We start from the raw sequence: 17,411 nt of genomic DNA on the forward strand, positions 1-17,411 counted from the left end.
CTGGGCCTGGAAAGAGCCCTGGGCTGGGCTGGAGACCTGGGTTCCAGTCCTGGTGCAACTCCTAACTCACTGTGGATCTCAGGTGGTCTCACCCTCTCTGGGCTCCATTTCTCCTGCTGTCACTTGAGGGCGTTGATCTATTTGACCGCTAAGGGCCCTTCAAACCCTAATATAAATGTCAAGTTCTCTGAGTCCAGGAACCAGGGCTCCTCAGCCTAAGCCGTGGTGTGGGCTGGGGGAGGGGATCCCTGACAGGAAGACATGAGGGGGGCCTAGGTGGGAACCAGAGCTCCCCAGGAGGGCCCAGCTCTCTTCCCCCACCTCTCTCCCTGCAGAAGGGGAGAAAGATTTATTTTGGAGTCAAGGAACCTGTTTCTCCCCGCCCCCAGGGCAGGGACCGGCCTGCACAGCTGTTGGAGGACTCTCCCTTGGGGAGCTTAGTCCCACCTGCCAGAGAACCAAGGCATTGGATTTCTCTGCCTGTGTCTGTGTGCCTGCACGTGTCTCTTTGTATGCACAGGTGCATACATGGTATGCTAGTCGTGTACGTGCACACATGTACGTCTAGACATGTGTCTGTAGATACGCTTCACGTGTACATGTCGCTGTGCAGCTCTCACGCCCGTGTCTGAATCTGGGGACCCCTGCATAAACTCTTCTCAGTGGCTGTAAGCGGGGGCTGATGGTGTGTGGGAGGGGCACTGCCTCACTCCTTGTGCCCAAGGACACCAGCCCCTGACTTCCCCGGAACCTCCGGTCCTTCCTTCCCTCCTTCCCCAGAATGTCCTTCCTTCCTGGCCCTTCCACCTTCTCTCAGGGGACCCTGCTGAGGGTGACCCTGCAGATACCACCTGAGTGGTCTAGACTGGGCGGTGAACCTGTCTCAGGGAGACCTCGCTCACATGGGGTGCTGGAAGACCCCGGGGCAGGGCCAGCCAGGGATGGGCTCCATCCCTTTCCAGAACACGCCCAGGGCTGGGAGCCTGCAGGGAGCTCACCCGTCTGAATGCATCCGTCTGCCTCTGCCACCCGCTCGCTGTGCTGTCAGCTCACATCAGCGGGCAGGCTCCCCGCACGGGAGGGCACGGCCGGAGGGACTGCTCTCCAGCAGAGCCCAGTGGCCTTCCTGTCTTGGCTGGGGTGTGCAAGAGTCTGGGTCCCAGCTCTGGTTTCTCTGTTGTCTCTGAGTGGCCCTGGACAAGCCACAGCCTGTCATCTATAAAATGGATTAGACAAGGTGACCCCAAAGGTCCTGTCCAGCTCGAAAATGCCACATCTTGCTGGCCCGTCCTGTCTCTCTGACTTCTTCTTGCCCTTGTTCCTGATGCCTCTCCAAATGCAGTGCCCTTCCCCCCTCACTCACCAGGATGGTCCCAGAGACTTCCCTACTGGGTCTCCCCAACATCCATGTTAGATGCCAGAAGTATTTTCACATCTACTCTCTCCCACTTAAGGACGTTTACTGGCTCCCTCTTTCTCTCCTTTCAAACCTGAAAGCTTTACTCTGACTCCTGTCACTTGCTGGTGTTGACTTTCTTTCTACTTCAGCTCAGCAGATCCAGTCCTATTTCTGCCACCAAATGCCTGCATACTCCAGTCACCTCACCCAGAGTGCCTTCTCCCAACCGGCCTCAAACCTGCCTTAAAACCCCCTCCCAGCTGGGCGCTAATCAGGCCTTCCCTCCCCATTCTCTAAGAGCTGATAGCCACAGTTTGCACTTGTCATGCCTGCTTATCTGTGTCTGCCTGGGTCTCGTCTGTTCATTAGCGTGTTTGGCTCTCCCCCATCGGGCTTCAAGCTCCCCAAGGGAAGGGGTCGTGGGTCCCCCATTGGATTGGGGGCTTTCGGATCGCTGAGATGCTGATGTGGTAGGGTCAGCAGGTGTGAGAGGGTTCCTGTTGCTGAGGGCTGTTGCCTGGGACATGACCTCCCGGTGGACACCCCTTCCGCCCCCTCTGGCTGCTGGGCTAGTTGAAGGATGATAAGAGGGGAGGCTGCTGGGTGGGGAAGCTTGAAGGGGCCCGCCCAGGTGGCGCTGGGCCTCCCCCTGTGCCGCCAGGTCCCACACACGCCTCTGTCCCCCGCAGGAGGAAGAGAATGGAGGCCGAGGAGGAGGTAAGGAGTGGCGGGGGAGGGGCTGGGCTCCAGGGCCCAGGGCTGAGCTGGGACTGGTCCTTCCGCTTCTGGGTCTCTCCCTCTCCCCCAGGTCAGCCTGGATTCTGCTGCGCCCCCACCCTTGACTGCTGCCCCTGCCTTTGCCCTTCCCTGTGTGTCCACTCCAGACATCTACTTACTCTCTCTGTCCTCCCTTTCTTTTCCCACATTTGTCGTCCTCTGGGCCTGTCCATTCTGCACTGGGGGGTGGTGTTCTGGGGAGCAGATGGGTTTTTCCGCCCTGGCCCCTGCCCTGGAGTTACTCCCAGCCTAGACACAGCCTAGGCACAGGCAGGATCTGCAGGGCCCTAGGGGCGGAAGGTAGTGCACCGCTGATCAAGGGCTGTCCTGGGGGATAGAGATGCTGGGGTTCTCAGGGTATAAGGGGGGTCTTGAGGTCTTTCTCCTTTCAGATGTGAGCCTAACTCCCCTGGTGTCACTCTTGTTCTCCCAAATGGTCCCTTATTGGCACCCAGGCTCCCCAGGGTATTCAAGGCAGAACTCCTTGAACAGGCCGACTTCCTTCTCTGCCACTGGGGCTTCTGCTGGGCAACCATGGGGACACAGTCTTCCTGAATCCCCATCGCAGAGGCCTGTGACCTAGAGGAGGAGCCAGCTGACCTAGAGCAGGCCCTTTTCTCTGATGGAGACAGTTAGCAGTTAACAGTTAGCAGCAGAGGAGTGTTGCTGGGGTGTAACGTGATGTCCTGAAGGGCTGAGTGCAGGTCCTGGGATGCTCAGGCCTCTGCTTGGAACCCTCTGACCCTGGGGAAGGGAGTGGGGTGGGATGTGCGGGTGTTGGGTCTCCGTGAGCCTCGGGGCCTTGCTTGGCCCTCCCTGGGTCTCGGTGTGGACGTTCTCTGTGCGTTCAGGTTTTCTTCCCTGCTGTGTACGTTCATGAGTCTTATGGCAACCTTCCTTTGTCGTGTGACTCGTGTGTGTGTGCTCGTGCACGCATGTCTCTCTGCCTCATTAGACAGTCAGCTTGGGAAGGGCAAGGGCCATGTCTGTCCATCCTTTGTCGTCTACTTTCTAGCACAGTGCTGGGATGCAGGAGCCATTTCAGGAGTGACTCTGTGTGTCCGTGTAGGTTTTCATTCTCTCAGCAGTGCGTCGTCTTGTCTGATCCTGTGCAGCTGTGTCCCAGTGGACGTGTGCATCTGTGTTTGTGTCCGTGTGAGTGTGATCATTCTCTGAGTGTGTGTCCCCTGTGTGTGTAGCTGTGCGTGGGTGTGACCGTCAGCAGCCACCCCCAGCTAACCTGGCTGATGCCCACCAGGACCCTCCCCCCGGCACCGCCTGGAGCCCATGGACACCATCTTTGTCAAGAATGTGAAGGATGATGGCCCTGCCCATAGGGCGGGGCTTCGCACAGGTGAGCTGTCCTAGTTACCTGGCTCATTGCACTGCCCTGGGTCTCTTCTCCCCACCCTCTGGTTAGGGTGGCATTCTGGGATCCAGGTGTTGGGGAGGCTCCTGTCCCCCACTGCCATCCGTATGTGGTACAGGGATTCTCAGGTGGGGTCACTGATACCCTTTGGCCTGCTCACCTGTGGCCCTGCCCCTGGTCCGCAGGAGACCGGCTGGTGAAGGTGAATGGGGAGAGCGTCATTGGGAAGACCTACTCCCAGGTCATAGCTCTGATCCAGAATAGGTGAGCGCCTTTGCCTCCTTCTCCCATGAGAGCCCCCAGCCCACTTACCGAGTCCCTACGCACCCTGCCCCCTCGGCCCTGGTGGTGCCCTGGCGACCAGGGTCCCTGTTCTACCAGACCCTGTTGCCTCAGCCTGGCCTGACCCCCTGCCCTGTCTCTGTAGCGATGATACCCTGGAACTCTCCATCATGCCCAAGGATGAGGACATCCTCCAGCTGGTGAGTCCTGCCCTGCTGTCGGAGGTCAAGGACCCTGGGTGCTGGGGGCAGGATGCAGCCCTTCTCCTTGAGCCTCCCTCCTGCGTCGGCTCCTCTGGGAGGCAGAGGAGAGAATGTGGGGGCAGCACCAGCCTGGCAGTGCCCAACTGGGGATGCCAGGCCCATCTTTGGGCTCTGGCTGCTGGTTGCTTCATTCAGCGCTATGCTGTGCTGGGGGAGGGGAGGCGCTGGCCTTGGCCGGCAGGATTCCTGCCAGGGTATCTGGAAGGAGGGTAGCCCAGTGGGCCCTGCCAGACTGGCACGTTCCTGTGGCTCCCATGAGGTGCCTGTTCCCTGCACCCCTCCCCTCCTGGCCTCGAGTGAGCGTGTCTCCTGTAGATGTGTCCACACACACACACCACCCCCACCCCACTGTCATGTGCTCCCATTCACACAACATACCACGGACCACTCAACACACAAGCAGAGCACGCTAGATACACAGCCGCGCAACACCCACAGCCCACTGTACACCCACTGCACACCACAGTACGTGATAACGCCTACAACACACCAGACACACTACACCAGACCACACCCACTACCCACACCCACACCCACAAACATCACAGCGCACCACACACTCAGATGCCCACAACACAACACCACCACAGTGTGTCACAGCACACACAACTCGGACTCCTCACCGCCACAGCATGAACACTTATGACATCACGAATACTTGCTGTTGTCACAGCACGTGTGCCCGCAGACCATCACAGCCCGCTCCATCCCAGCACAGGCGCGTGTGCTCACCAGTGTCACAACAACCCGAAGTTCCACAATCACGATGTGCAGGGCCCCTTCCTTCACACCTAGAACTTGGCATTCGCCCACCACTCACAGAGCAGGTACCACACACGTTGCATGTGGTGGACCCTGCACTCACATGTGTACCGTTTATGCCACACACTGTGTGCATCGCACAAGTGCGTGCACATGTGCACGCACACACACACACACACGCCGCCTCTCTCTCTCTGTTTCCCCCCCAGCTCTGACCCAGAGCCCAGAACAGTCCTCTCTGCCCAGTGCCCAGTTTCCCAGTCTCATGGGTGCCAGCCAGATGCCAGCTTGCTTGCCCCCAAGGTCACTGCCCCCCCGGGGTAGGGCTGAGGGCCAAGCCTGGGAGGCCCTGGGAGCCGTCGTGCTGGCTTCTGCCCTGGACTTGCTCTCATAATCACTGTAATCACAGGGCCATGCTTGGCACCACGCCCCTCTGGGAACCTCCACCCGGTGACCTCGATCGTCCCCTTGCCCTCCCTGGGGAGGGGGAGGCAGGGATAGGGGCCCAGAGAGGTGGACGGCTCTCCCCAAGGCTCAAAGGCCCTGCTTGGACATCCTTCCCCGGGCTGAGGGAGGCATGCTGTGAGGGGGTGTGTGCCAGGGTGGGACCCAGGGCGTAGCTCTCTAGCCAGAGCGGGGCAGGGTGGGGCAGCAGCCTTGAGTTCTGCCGCCCAGGCTCGGGTGGGCAGGCAGTCCCAGATGTCAGCATCTGGGGGCCTCTGCTGGCCCCCCTCTCCCTGGCTGGCCAGAGGGTGGGGCCCAGGCATTCCTGTGGTTGGGAGCCGAGGCTGGAGGCCAATGGGGCCGCGGCAGCCGCTGACGCCACCGCCGACGCGGCGAGGCCCCTCCACACCCATCTTCCCCTCCCTGCTCCTCCCGCCAGCGAGAGAGAGCCGGTGGGGGCCGAGGGCAGCCACAGGGAGGGCAGACTGGGGGGGGCGGAGGCCAGGGCCGGCACAGGGGGCCGTAGGGGTTAGCGGGGGGCGGGGCGGGAGGGGGGAGGCGGGCCGGGATGCGGCCGCCACCGCCGTGACGCGGGGAGTCCGCGGAGCCGGCAGGATGGCAGGAGGGAGAGGTATGTGAGTGTCGCCGCCGGCCGGTGTGTGGGTCCGAGGGGGTCTGAGTGCGGGGGTGTGGCCAGCTCGTCCTCAGTCACGTGACGTGTGGGCCGGGACTGGAGGTGTAGTTATTTGTCTGTGGGTATGCCTCATTGTGTTTCTCTATGTGTGTGTGAGTGTGTCTCTGGGTGTGTATGTTCCTGTGTCTGCCTGTGAGGTGTGTGTGTGTGGGTGTGTGTTTGGTTTCACCCTCCCTCTCTGGTACTTCACCCTGAGGTAGATCTCGGGGCAGCCCAGCAGGGGCCAAGCTAGGCCGGGGCCACAGGGCCGCTGTCCCTAGGGGCTGCCTCCTTTTTTGGCCGGGCCTGGGCGCCGGCCCTGTCACTCCTCAGCCGTGTAGCGTCAGCCTCGGCTCCCAGCGCCAAATTCCAGGCCTGGGGTGGCAGAAGGTGGCCCAAGGCCCCTCAGCCAGTCTGGCCCCTCCCCCAGGCCTGGCCCAGAGAAGCAAGTTTCTCCTCACCCCAGTGGCCCAGGAGCCAGGCCTCAGCTTCCCATCCAGGGGATGGAGGGACCGCTGGGCTCTCCTAGCCCCTATCCACCCCCGCCCACCCCACCCTGGACACACCCCTTAGGCGGCTTCCTCCCCTGTCATCTGCCTCCTTAACTGGTCTCTGGTGGGGTTTCCCAGCTCCGCCCGAGGGCCTGCGGGCACCGTTGGACATAAGGAAGCAGGGAGGCAGCTGAGGCGAGCATGGGGGGAGGACCCCAGAAAACAGATGTTGGAATGTTTGTGGCTAAAGGCAGTCCTTGTCATAAGTCTTAGAAAAATCCTGGCTCTTTCTCGAGTGTGTGTGTGTGTGTGTGTGTGTGTGTGTGTGAGAGAGAGAGAGAGTCTCAAAGTCCTCTTATTTATTTGTCCTCCCCCCGACGCTCTTTGGAGCATGCCCTCTCCCCCCCACCCTCTCAGGACCCCCCCTGCTTGGTTCCCTCCCTTCAGTCCCCTTCTCTGGGGACCTTGACCTCTAGGGGCTGCTGTAGCCTTGCCCTGTGAGGCCTGTTCAGCCCTGCTCACCTGCCTCTGTGTCTCTGGCCAGGCCTACTCCCAGGACGCCTACCTGAAGGGAAACGAGCCGTATTCTGGGGAGGCCCGGAGCATCCCAGAGCCGCCTCCGATCTGCTACCCTCGGAAGATCTACGCCCCGCCGGCCCGGGTCTCCACCTGGGCCACTATGGTGCCTGAGCCGCTCTCAGCACTGCCCAGTGACCCCCGGAGTCCTGCTGCCTGGAGTGACCCGGGGCCCCGCATCGCGTCGGCCGCCCGCTCCCATCCGGACAACCCTTCCTTGGGGATGAGCCAGCCCCGCCCCAGCCCTGGTGCCTTCCCCCGCCTCCCCTCGGAGCCCCGGGTGCCTCGTGCCTTCCCGGAGCCCGGCAGCCGGGCGCCCCCCAGCAGACTGGAGTGCCAGCAGGCCTTGTCACACTGGCTGTCGAACCAGGTACCCCGCAGGGCGGGGGAGAGACGGTGCCCTGCCATGCCCCCCCGGGCCCGCAGTGCCTCCCAGGACCGGCTGGAGGATGTGACTGCCCACCGCCCATGGCCCTGCTCCACCTCCCAGGGTGCCTTGAGCCAGCTGGGCCAGGAGGGCTGGCACCGCGCTCGCTCGGACGACTACCTGAGCCGGGCCACCCGCTCAGCCGAGGCGCTTGGACCAGGGGCACTGGTGTCACCCCGCTTCGAGCGCTGTGGCTGGGCTTCCCAGCGTCCATCTGCCCGCACCCCTGCCTGCCCACCCAGGGACCTGCCTGGGCCCCAGGCCCCACCCCCACCTGGCCTGCAGGGCCTGGACGATATCGGGTATATCGGGTACCGGAGCTATAGCCCATCGTTCCAGCGCCGGACTGGTCTCCTGCATGCCCTCTCCTTCCGGGACTCGCCCTTCGGGGGACTGCCCACCTTCAACTTGGCCCAGTCCCCTGCACCGTTCCCACCGGAGGCCTCTGAACCACCAAGAGTTGTCCGACCAGAGCCCAGCACCCGGGCCGTGGAGCCTCCTGCCGAGGATCGCCGTGACGAAGTGGTCCTGAGGCAGAAGCCTCCCACAGGCCGCAAGGTCCAGCTGCCCCCTGCAAGACAGAGGAACCTTGGGTTTAGTGACGAGTCCCCAGAACCAGAGGCCAGTGGGCGAGGGGAACGGCTGGGCAGGAAGGTGGCCCCTTTGGCCACTACTGAAGACTCTCTGGCTTCCATTCCCTTCATTGGTGAGTGATGGTGCCGGTGGCTGTCTTGGGAGACCTGGTTTTCTGTGCCCTGTTGTACTCCACCCACCTGCCACCATGGGTTGGGTGCTGATGGGATCAGTCTGTTTCTGTGTCCATCCATCTGTCCGTCTATCCAATTATCCATTCACCCATTCATCCATCCATCCTTCTGTCTCCCTCGCGTCGTTGTGTCATCCTTCCCTTCACTGACCCTTCCTGCCTTCTTTCCATCCACCCTTACTTCCCCCTCCCTCCCTCCCTCCTCCCCTCCCGTGCTTCTCTCCTTCCCTCCCTCCTTCTCCTCCCTCTTCTCTTCCATTCTTCTTTCCTTTCACCTGTCCTTCCATCCTTTCATTCTTTCTTTTCCTATCCTTCCTTTGTTCCTTTCATTCTTTCTTCTTTCCATCCACCTTCCATCCATCCAACACATATTTGTGTCAGGCTCTGTGCTCTCCTGGAGTGTATGGTCCAACTACGGGCACAGATGATCAGACAGAACGATCCAGTTGGACGGGTGTGTGATAGGAGTGCAGGGAGCTCCAGGAGGCAGAGAAGGGCTAGACCAGGGCATGGTGGCCAAGGAGAGAATCTTGGAGAAAGGAAATTTCGGCTAAGACTTGAAGGAGTTAGGGAAAGAATGTTCAGGGAGGGAGGACAGAATATGCAAAGACCCTGAAGGGAGAGGTAGGACGCCCTTCCAAGTCATTGGAACAGGTCTGCAGGGGCCTGGTCAGTCGCTGGGGAGTTGGGATTCTATTCCGAGAGCAGAGGGGTTACTGAAAATTTGCCGCCTTTAGAACAGATGTTGGGTAAGGGAGAGGCAAGAGAGTGAAGGGCTCAGGGATTCCCAGGCTTCTGGCCTTGCTGGAGGGTGGAGCCTCACCTCTGATTTGGGAGAGAGAGGGAGTGAGGCAGGAAAAGGTTTGGGGTTTGCTGAATGAGGTGCTCAGGGGGAAGTAAGATGAGCTGGGCTGGGTCTAGGGGCTTGGGAGGAAGACTGGGATGCAGGATCGTGGGACTGGGAACCAGGAGCCTAGAGGTGGTAACCAGAGCTGAGAGTGGTGAGCTCACCCTAGGGCAGCCATGGGAGAGATGGAGAAGAGGCCTGGGCCAGGAGAGGAGGCAGAGCCCTGCCCACCACCGCCCCCACCAGCCTTCAGTCTAATAGGGCAGACACAGCCTCTTGTCTCAGTAAGCTACCCGTCTGAGGGCAGGAGGTAAAGTCTTTAGTTTCAGGGTAATTCTAGTCTGGAAGGGGACATGGCACCCACCTTCAAGGAGCCCCCAGCTGATGGGGGAGGTGGTCCTTACCCTCAAGAAGCTCCCAGTCTGATGGGGGAAACACAATCCATGGCCTCAGAGAGGCCTGCCTCCAGGCCAGGACTGAGAAGGGCGGCCCGACCCCAGCCCTGGGTGCCCGCGGTGTGCGGGGCGAGGCAGAGGCTGAGCCTCCATGACCACAGTCTGGAGGGTGAGTTCCCTTGGCAGCGGGCGTGTTGCCAGCAGGGCCCTGGAGGGCTTCTGGAGCCTTGGGGATGTGGTCCTGGTCCGGATGCGGGGCTGGGGCCGGGGGACGGATAGGTTCAGCCTTCTGGTACCTTCACCCACCGCTCCCTCCGCTCTCGCAGACGAGCCCACCAGCCCCAGCATTGACCTCCAAGCCAAGCACGTCCCTGCTTCTGCTGTGGTATCCAGCGCCATGAACTCAGCCCCCGTCCTGGGCACCAGCCCATCCTCCCCAACCTTCACCTTTGCCCTCGGCCGCCATTACTCCCAGGACTGCAGTGAGTGCTTCCCGCAACCCCAGCCCCACCTGCTCCCTTGCTGCCTGGTCCCAGGGGTCCCTGTTGTGCCCGCTGCCTGATGTCTGGCCTCTGCTGACTGGCTTCTGCTCCTCCTGGGGCCCCACGGGGAGAGTCACCTCTTGGCCCTGCCCGGACAGGAGGGCTCCGGGGAAGCCCCTGCCTGCTGCCCCGCTGACCCTGGGCGCCTGTGGGTGGCTTTACAGGCAGCATCAAGGCAGGCCGGCGCTCCTCCTACCTGCTGGCCGTCACCGCCGAACGCTCCAAGTCCTGCGACGACGGGCTCAACGCCTTCCGGGACGAGGGCCGGGCTCTGCGGTGAGGATCAGGCTGTGACGGGGCTCTCAGCCCGGGGTCCTCTGCACCCTGGAGCAGTGTGCTTCCCCCCGAGAGGAGGGAAGCCTTGAGCCTGGGGGCTTGTGGGAGGTCCTCGCTGTGCCCCCTGCACCCCTCATCCTCTGTCCTCACCCCCAGGCGCCCGCCGAACCGCGTGCCCAGCCTGCGGATGCTTCGAAGCTTCTTCACGGATGGGGTGAGTGGCACGCGTGCGTGGGTGAGGGTGTCGGAGGTCTGGGGAGGGAGGGGGGCCCACCCTTCAGCTGTGGAGCCCAGCCTTGGCAGAGGGACCCGGCCTGTGACTCCTGCAACCCGAAATGGGCCACTCCGGCTCCTGTCTCCTTCCTGCCTTGGCTGTCCCCACACTCACCTCATGTCAGCCATGTGACCCACCCTCTCTGTGGGCTCTGTCATCACCTGAAGACACCGTGAGCCTTCCCTCCCAAGGCCTTTGCACTGTCCTTCCAGCTCCCGCGTCCCCGTCTCCCGTCTAGAGGGCTCTTTCCTTGCCCCACCCCCACAGCCACATGACTCACTTTCTCACTCTCTTTACATTTTTTGAGGCCTTCCGTGAAATTTGAGCCTTTATCCCTGATATTTCATGCCTCCCTTCACCACTTTACTTTTCTCCTAGCAATTCTCATCTTACACAATTTGTGCATCCATCTCCTTTCTTGCCTGTCTCTGCAGCTAGAATGTAAGCTCCATGAGGGCAAGGGTTTCGTTTGTCTTATTCACTGTTTGACCCCTTTGGGTACCTAAAACTGCCCACACTGGGAAGGCACTGGGTCAGTATTAGCGTGGTGTATTCAGGGGACAGGGGACACCTTGGAAAGGAGGGGGAGGACACACAGTGTCGAGAGTGATGGAGAGGCTGAAATTTCCAGCCTCGGGACCTGAGGAGACACAGGATCAGTTCTTTTTAAAAAAATATTTATTTATTTATTTGGCTGCACTGGGTCTTAGTTGTGGCACGTGGGATCTTCATTGCCTTGTGCGGGATCTTTAGCTGCAGCGTGTGGGATCTTTTAGTTGCGGCATGCAAGGTCTTCATTGTGGCATTGCGGGATCTAGTTCCCTGACCAGGGATCGAATTCAGGCCCCTGCATTGGGAGAGCAATCTTAACCACTGGACCACCAGGGAAGTCCTGACATAGGATCAGTTCTGAAATGACCTTAAATCTTTTTTTTTTTAATTTCTTAGTTTTAATTTTTATTGCACTGAGTATCAATAGATGTAACCAATATTAACAGAAGCTCTTTGGGGACCTCAATATTTTTTTAAGAATGTAAAAGGTATCCAGACACCAAAATATTTAAGAACCACTGTTCTAGATCAGTTAAGGCATTTTGATGGAAAGGAAAGTGCACAGGCTTCAGAATCAGAAAAACCTGGGGGCAAATGCAAACCCTATCACTTATTTGTGTGGTCCTTGGCTGCTTAACTTTACAGAACATCAGTTTCCTTAGTGGGAAAGTGGGTTTTAAGGTATTGCCTTTATGTATCGGATGGGCCAAAATGTTCGTTCAGTTTTTTCCATAAGGTTGAAAGGACCTTAAATCTTTCTGATTATGGATGGGTTGGAAAAGGCATGTTGATTTCAAACCCTGGATATCATCGGTTCACTTGACACACTGACGATACTGTCACCTGGCTTACTCCTTATCACTTCTTCTGCTTCCTTAACTCTCCCTGTCACTTTTATTGCTGGAGTCCTGCTGACACTATCACTTCCTCTGTTTAACTCCTTGTGGATGGGACTACCTGCTCCACTAACTCGGTCTTTGTTGATGTTCCCGCTTCCCCTGTTTATGTAACTCCATGGGGACACAGTCACTTCCTCTGTTTCCTTAATTTCTTCAAGTCTATGAAGTTAAGCGTGGTGAGGCATGTGGCCTGCAGGTTAAAGCCTTTCCTCCTTTCTGGCTTCCCCATCACCTATGTCTCATGAACTCAACACAAATGCGTCAGAGAGGGCAAGCAAGGCCCATGAGGCCACATAGCACAGCAGAGCGTAGCACAGGCATATGCCAGGCCTGCACGTGGTCCGTGGGGTTTCCGAGATGCTGGCACTTTAGGTGTGGGGGCCACTCTAAAGTGCCCTCTGTTGTCTCTCTGCAGTCCTTGGATAGCTGGGGCACTTCTGAAGATGCTGATGCTCCTTCCAAACGACACTCAACCTCTGACCTCTCGGACGCGACCTTCAGTGACATCAGGAGAGAAGGCTGGTTGTATTATAAGCAGGTCCTCACCAAGAAGGGGAAGGTAAGATGGCTGGAAGAATGAGCTGGAGGTGGATGGAAGCTGGCTCCAGCAGGACTCTCCAGCTTTTCCTACACCCACCCTACAGCCTCTGGAGCTAAGGAGAGCCAGCTGAGGCTGAAGCATGAGGGGCAGAGGTTAGATGCTAGGAAGAGCTTCCTCGGGGAGTCCTAATGGACTCATGAAAAAGAGTTAACCGGAGAGCTGGTCTTTGCTGTGGGGTGCATTGGATCAAGTTGTTCTTGGAATTGTGGCAAAGCCACCCCATGGTTGACCCTTGGTTGGCAGATCACCCCCCAAATGGCCACTGGCGCTCATGGAAAATGAGAGAGCAAGGCCAGGGTGATTCTTCTAAGGGAGCTGAAGCCCCAAAAGAAAGCGGAGGTCAGCCTTTTCAAGCCAGCGAAAGTTTTGGTCTTTATCCTAAAGGCAACGAGAAGCCCCTGGGGCCTCTTCTACTGGGCTTCCTGGGGAGTGAATTAGAGAGGGCCAAAGCGGGGCAAGAAGATCTCACCACAGAGATCCAGGTGAGAGATGAAGCGGGCTTGGGCCTGGGGCAGGGAGACAGGCAGGATCCCAAGGGGAGAAGGCAGGGCCCCTGCGTCCATGGAGTACAAACCCTGGGTTCCAGGCAGCAGAAGAGGGAGGAGGAGGCCGCCCCACTGCCATCCCTCTGAGCAGCCCAGGCAAAGTAGAGCAGAGCGGTTAGTGTACACCCGGGCTTGCCTCCTGACTGCGCCACGAGTTGCTGGGGAAGCTTGGGTGGCTCACCTCCTTTTGACACAGTTTCCTCGTCTGTAAATGGAGCGAAAAATAATCCCCAGCTCACACACCTTTTCTGAGGATTAAATGAGATCATCTAAGCAAAAAGAGCTTACTGGGTGCCTGGCCCCCGGGGAGCTGCTATTCTGCTTATTGCTATTATTTGACTTTTCCACCCTGCCTTCTAGGGGTCTTGTACCTGAAAAGACCATAAGCTTTGAAATCAGACAGACTTGGAATTCCTGCCCAGCCACTCATCAAGCATAAGGCTTTGGGCAACCCCCTTAACGTCTGAGCCTCACTTTTCTGATCTGTAAGATGGGGACAGTGTTATTCTACTCCAAGGGCCAGTGTGAGGGTGACGTGAGCGCTGTAGTCCAGGCAGGGCCAGCACTCATCTGCGCCCTCGTCCAGCCCACGGATAGTGATGAACAGCCGGCCTTGCGCTCATTCTCCGTTGAGTTTCCGGGGATTCCGTGGTGAGGGAGCCAGGCCAGCCCTGCCCTGCTGGGGTTCATGCTGGGCAGAGAAAGCACATGTTGCTTACCAGTTACCGGTGCTTGATTGCTGTGATGGGGGAGCTCAGGGGAGCAGCATGTAGTAGCATATGCCCCTGACCTCAGTGGGGTGGCAGGGGGTGTCTGGAAGGCTGTGAAGGGTGTGTGGGGGTCCACAAAGCAGGGAGGGCGGGGTGTGGTCTGACAGGGGAGATGCCCTCCTGGACAGTCTGGGAGACCCCCTGGCAGGGAGTGCTGGGCAGCTGGCAGCCAGGGCAAGAGGCGGCAGCCAGATGGGGAGTTGGGCGCCTGCACGTGGGCCCCTCACTCGGGGTAAGCCTTTGCAGGGATTTACAGGGTGAGGGGTGGGAGGTGTGAGCCCAGGAGGCAAGTGTTGCATCTGTGACAGGAGGAGACAGGGCCATTGCTATTGTCCAGGTGAGCGAGGGGGGTGGGGCCGAGGGGAGGGGACAGTGTAGAGAGATTCGGGGGAAGGAAAGCCTGGGTGGACTGATGGCTGGGAGGTGAGGGAGGGTGGAGGAGGCAGTGCTGGCTCCTGGGGTCCACAGCTTTAGCTGTGGCGTCAGTGAGTGGGGGGACCCTCCCTGGAGCCACAGGGCACTGGAGGGGCAGCTGTGGGGAGAGGAAGCCAAGAGGTTCCTTTGGGGCCTGTGGAGTCTGAGGGCCCTGGGGCATACCCCGGTGGAGGTGTCCTGGCAACAGAGGCTCCAAGGGTGTGGCATTGGGAGGGAGGTCTCCCTGGGGAGGGCATCTGTCCATCAGAGAGGACACGCGCACCTGCAGCCATGGGTGCAGGAACACGGAGGGAGAAAGCAAGAGATGGCTGGGCCTCGGAAGGAAGTGGGGGATGAGAACCAACGAGGAGGAGCCAGGTGTGGACAAAGCCTTCCAGCCCAAGGCTAGAGCCCCTCGGAGGGCCTGGTGACAACTGCTCACTCCTGCCTGCCGCGTAGCCTGCCCCCAGCTCTGGGTGGCCTCTGGCAGCCCAGCTGCAGTGTCTCCTGGGCAGGGAGAGGACCTGGCCCCTTCCTGCTGGGGGAGAGGGCTTTCCACTCCCATCCTGCTCCCTTGGTGCTGTGGCGGGGGGGGGGTGGGGGGTGGGGGTGGGGGGGTGGGAGCTGGGGCGGGGGTTTAGGAGAGAGATTCTAACCTCAGACGCTCCGTCTGTCCAGGGTCCTGATCGCCAGCCAGATGTTGTCTGCTCCAGCAAGTCCAGCTTCACCCCGCCCCCCAGCTCCCAGCCTCTTTCAGAGACCACTGACTGTCAGGCAGGGGAGGGCGTGGGTGGGTATGACACATCCCTGCAGCCACAGACCCAGCATTTGAGCTGGATGTGACTTGGAGACCAGCTAGCTCACCTCTCGGTTTTACCAGGAGGGCATACCAGATACCAGGGGAGAGGGCCTGACTTATCCAAGGTCACCTAGCTGGTTCAGTCTCAAAGGAGCACCCTTGTCACCACCTCACTCTGACACTAAACTTCTCCTGGAGGGCCCTGCTATCTCCTGCTCTGAACATCCCTGCCTGGGTCCAGCAGGTATGTGGTGATGGGCAGAGTTCATGGCCGGACGTGGCTGTGTTCACCTGCCAGCCGTGACGTCTCATCTGGTTTCCTCTGAAGACAGAGACTTGGGCTTGGTGTGGAGTTGTAGGTGGGCCACGAGCCAGAGGAAAGGAGCTCTTGATCTGATGGGGGAGAGGGAGTCCCTGGCTGCAGGGTGTTCCAAGGCAGATTAATTCATTTATTCAGTAAATATTGATGAGCCTGGCACCCTGTCAGCGTGGCTCTGGGCTCTGGAGTATGGAGGTGAGAGGGCAGATGAGCTCCCTGCGCCAGGAGCTTTCCCAATATTGGAGAAAGCCACTCACAGCCAGTAACCTGAGACTGCAGTGGGCACTCAGGGAAGATGAACAGGGTGATGTGATTGCCTTTAAGTTGGGAGGAAGCAGGGAGCTGCCATTAGGGGAAAGATGCTTAGAGGCGGCCTTGCTGAGGAGATGTTGGTGACATGAGCTCAGACCTTAAGGGTGGGAAGGAGGCAGCCACATGAAGAAGTGAGAGAATGGGGTCTGGGCAGAAGGAATAGCACGTACAAAGGCCTGGGGAAAGGAAAGCCTTGGCTTGTTCACTGGAAAAGCCCCCTGTGGCTCAACATCATGAGAAAGAAAGAGGGATGGATTAGGAAAGGCAGGGACTGGATCTCAGAAGACCTTAGATTGGATTCCAAAGGTGTTGGGAAGCCATGAGAGGGTGCCAAGCAGGGGAGAGACAGGACCTCGTTTACATTTTCAAATGGTCGCTGCAGCTGCTGTGTGGAGACTGGGGTGCAGGAGGGAGAGTGGAGCCTGGGAAGGTCCATGCAGTGTTGCAGTCCAGGCAGGAGGTGTTGATGATGTGGGCAGGGTGGTGCCAGGAAAGATGGAGACAGGTGCTATTTTGGAAGCAGAACAGTTGTGATTTCCCGACAGGTTGGATGTCAAGGGTGAGGAGCAAGGAGAAATCAAGGGCAACTCCAAGGTTTCTGGGCAATAGCGTGGATTTACTGAGCTGGAAAAGATGGAGATGGGGGTGGAGAACAGGTTTGATGGTGAAAAATCAAACAAGCAGCAAGTAGCATCTGCAGTGCCTGTGGGACATGCAAGTGGAGACACTGAGCAGACAGATGGAGGTACCAGAGTGCACCTCGGGGGAGATGCTGGGCCAGGGGTACATCTGGGCATCACCATCAGCAGACAGACAGGATTTAAAGCCATGGGTGTGGATGGCATCATGGGGGAGACATGCAGAAGAAGGGGGGCACAGGACAAAGTTCTGAAGCCCACTTTAGGGCAGGGACTGTCAGCATCAGCTCTGTTGACATTTTGGGCCGGATGATTCTTTGCTGTGGGGCTGTCTTGGGCATCTGGCATGTTTAGCAGCATCCTCGGCCTCTACCCACTAGAGGCCAGAGCCTTTCCCCAGGTGCAACAAGCGAAAATGTCTTCAGACAAATGTCCCCTGGCGGTGCTTCGCCCTGGTTGAGAACCGCTGGTGTAGAGGATGTTGGATCAAAGAGGACCAGAGAAGGAGCCAGTGGAGTTAGGAGGAAAACCATGAACTGTAGGGTCCTGGGTGCCAAGAGACAGTTTGGAGAGGGAAGGAGTGACCGCTATCTGGGTCATATGCCACCAAGAGGCTAAGCAAAGGGCTGAGAAGGGCCCAGAAGCTGCCACTGGCTTTGGCAACATGGGGGCTGGGTGACCTGGTGAATACTGAGTGGAGTCTTGAGTGAGAGACAAAGAAGCCAGGAGAGCAAGTGTGGTTGACAGCTTTTGATGAGCTTTGCCGGTGAAGGGAAGTGGACCAGGAATGGCTTAGGAGGATTTTTTAAAAATATACATTTATTTATTTTTTTTTATTTGTTGGCTGGGTCTTAATTGCTGTGCAAGGACTTTCTCTAGTTGCGGTGAGTGGGGGCTATTCTTTACTGCGGTTCTCGGGCTTCTCATTGTGGTGGCTTCTCTTGTTGCGGAGCACAGGATCTAGGCCCTTGGGCTTCAGTAGTTATGGCATGTGGGCTC

At 58.8% G+C, this 17,411-nt stretch overlaps 1 protein-coding gene across 5 annotated transcripts in view; it reads left to right on the top strand.

Annotated features, from left to right (window-relative positions):
• Positions 1 to 17,411, top strand: part of ARHGAP23 (Rho GTPase activating protein 23) — a 72,354-nt gene that overhangs the window by 24,791 nt on the left and 30,152 nt on the right. For 3 of the 5 annotated variants that reach the window (XM_057715048.1, XM_057715047.1, XM_057715046.1), the window contains 9 exons: positions 2,089 to 2,116; positions 3,435 to 3,530; positions 3,731 to 3,809; positions 3,973 to 4,027; positions 7,005 to 8,169; positions 9,798 to 9,953; positions 10,178 to 10,289; positions 10,446 to 10,503; positions 12,430 to 12,573. In XM_057715048.1, coding sequence (XP_057571031.1) covers positions 2,089 to 2,116; positions 3,435 to 3,530; positions 3,731 to 3,809; positions 3,973 to 4,027; positions 7,005 to 8,169; positions 9,798 to 9,953; positions 10,178 to 10,289; positions 10,446 to 10,503; positions 12,430 to 12,573 — 1,893 coding nt within the window. Of the gene's footprint in view, positions 1 to 2,088; positions 2,117 to 3,375; positions 3,531 to 3,730; positions 3,810 to 3,972; positions 4,028 to 5,859; positions 5,928 to 7,004; positions 8,170 to 9,797; positions 9,954 to 10,177; positions 10,290 to 10,445; positions 10,504 to 12,429; positions 12,574 to 17,411 lie in introns of those variants that run through there. The other 2 variants (XM_057715050.1, XM_057715051.1) reach the window with 2 other exon arrangements.

Source organism: Hippopotamus amphibius, chromosome 17, assembly GCF_030028045.1.
Source record: "Hippopotamus amphibius kiboko isolate mHipAmp2 chromosome 17, mHipAmp2.hap2, whole genome shotgun sequence".
In the NCBI taxonomy this organism is placed as follows: Eukaryota; Metazoa; Chordata; class Mammalia; order Artiodactyla; family Hippopotamidae; genus Hippopotamus; species Hippopotamus amphibius.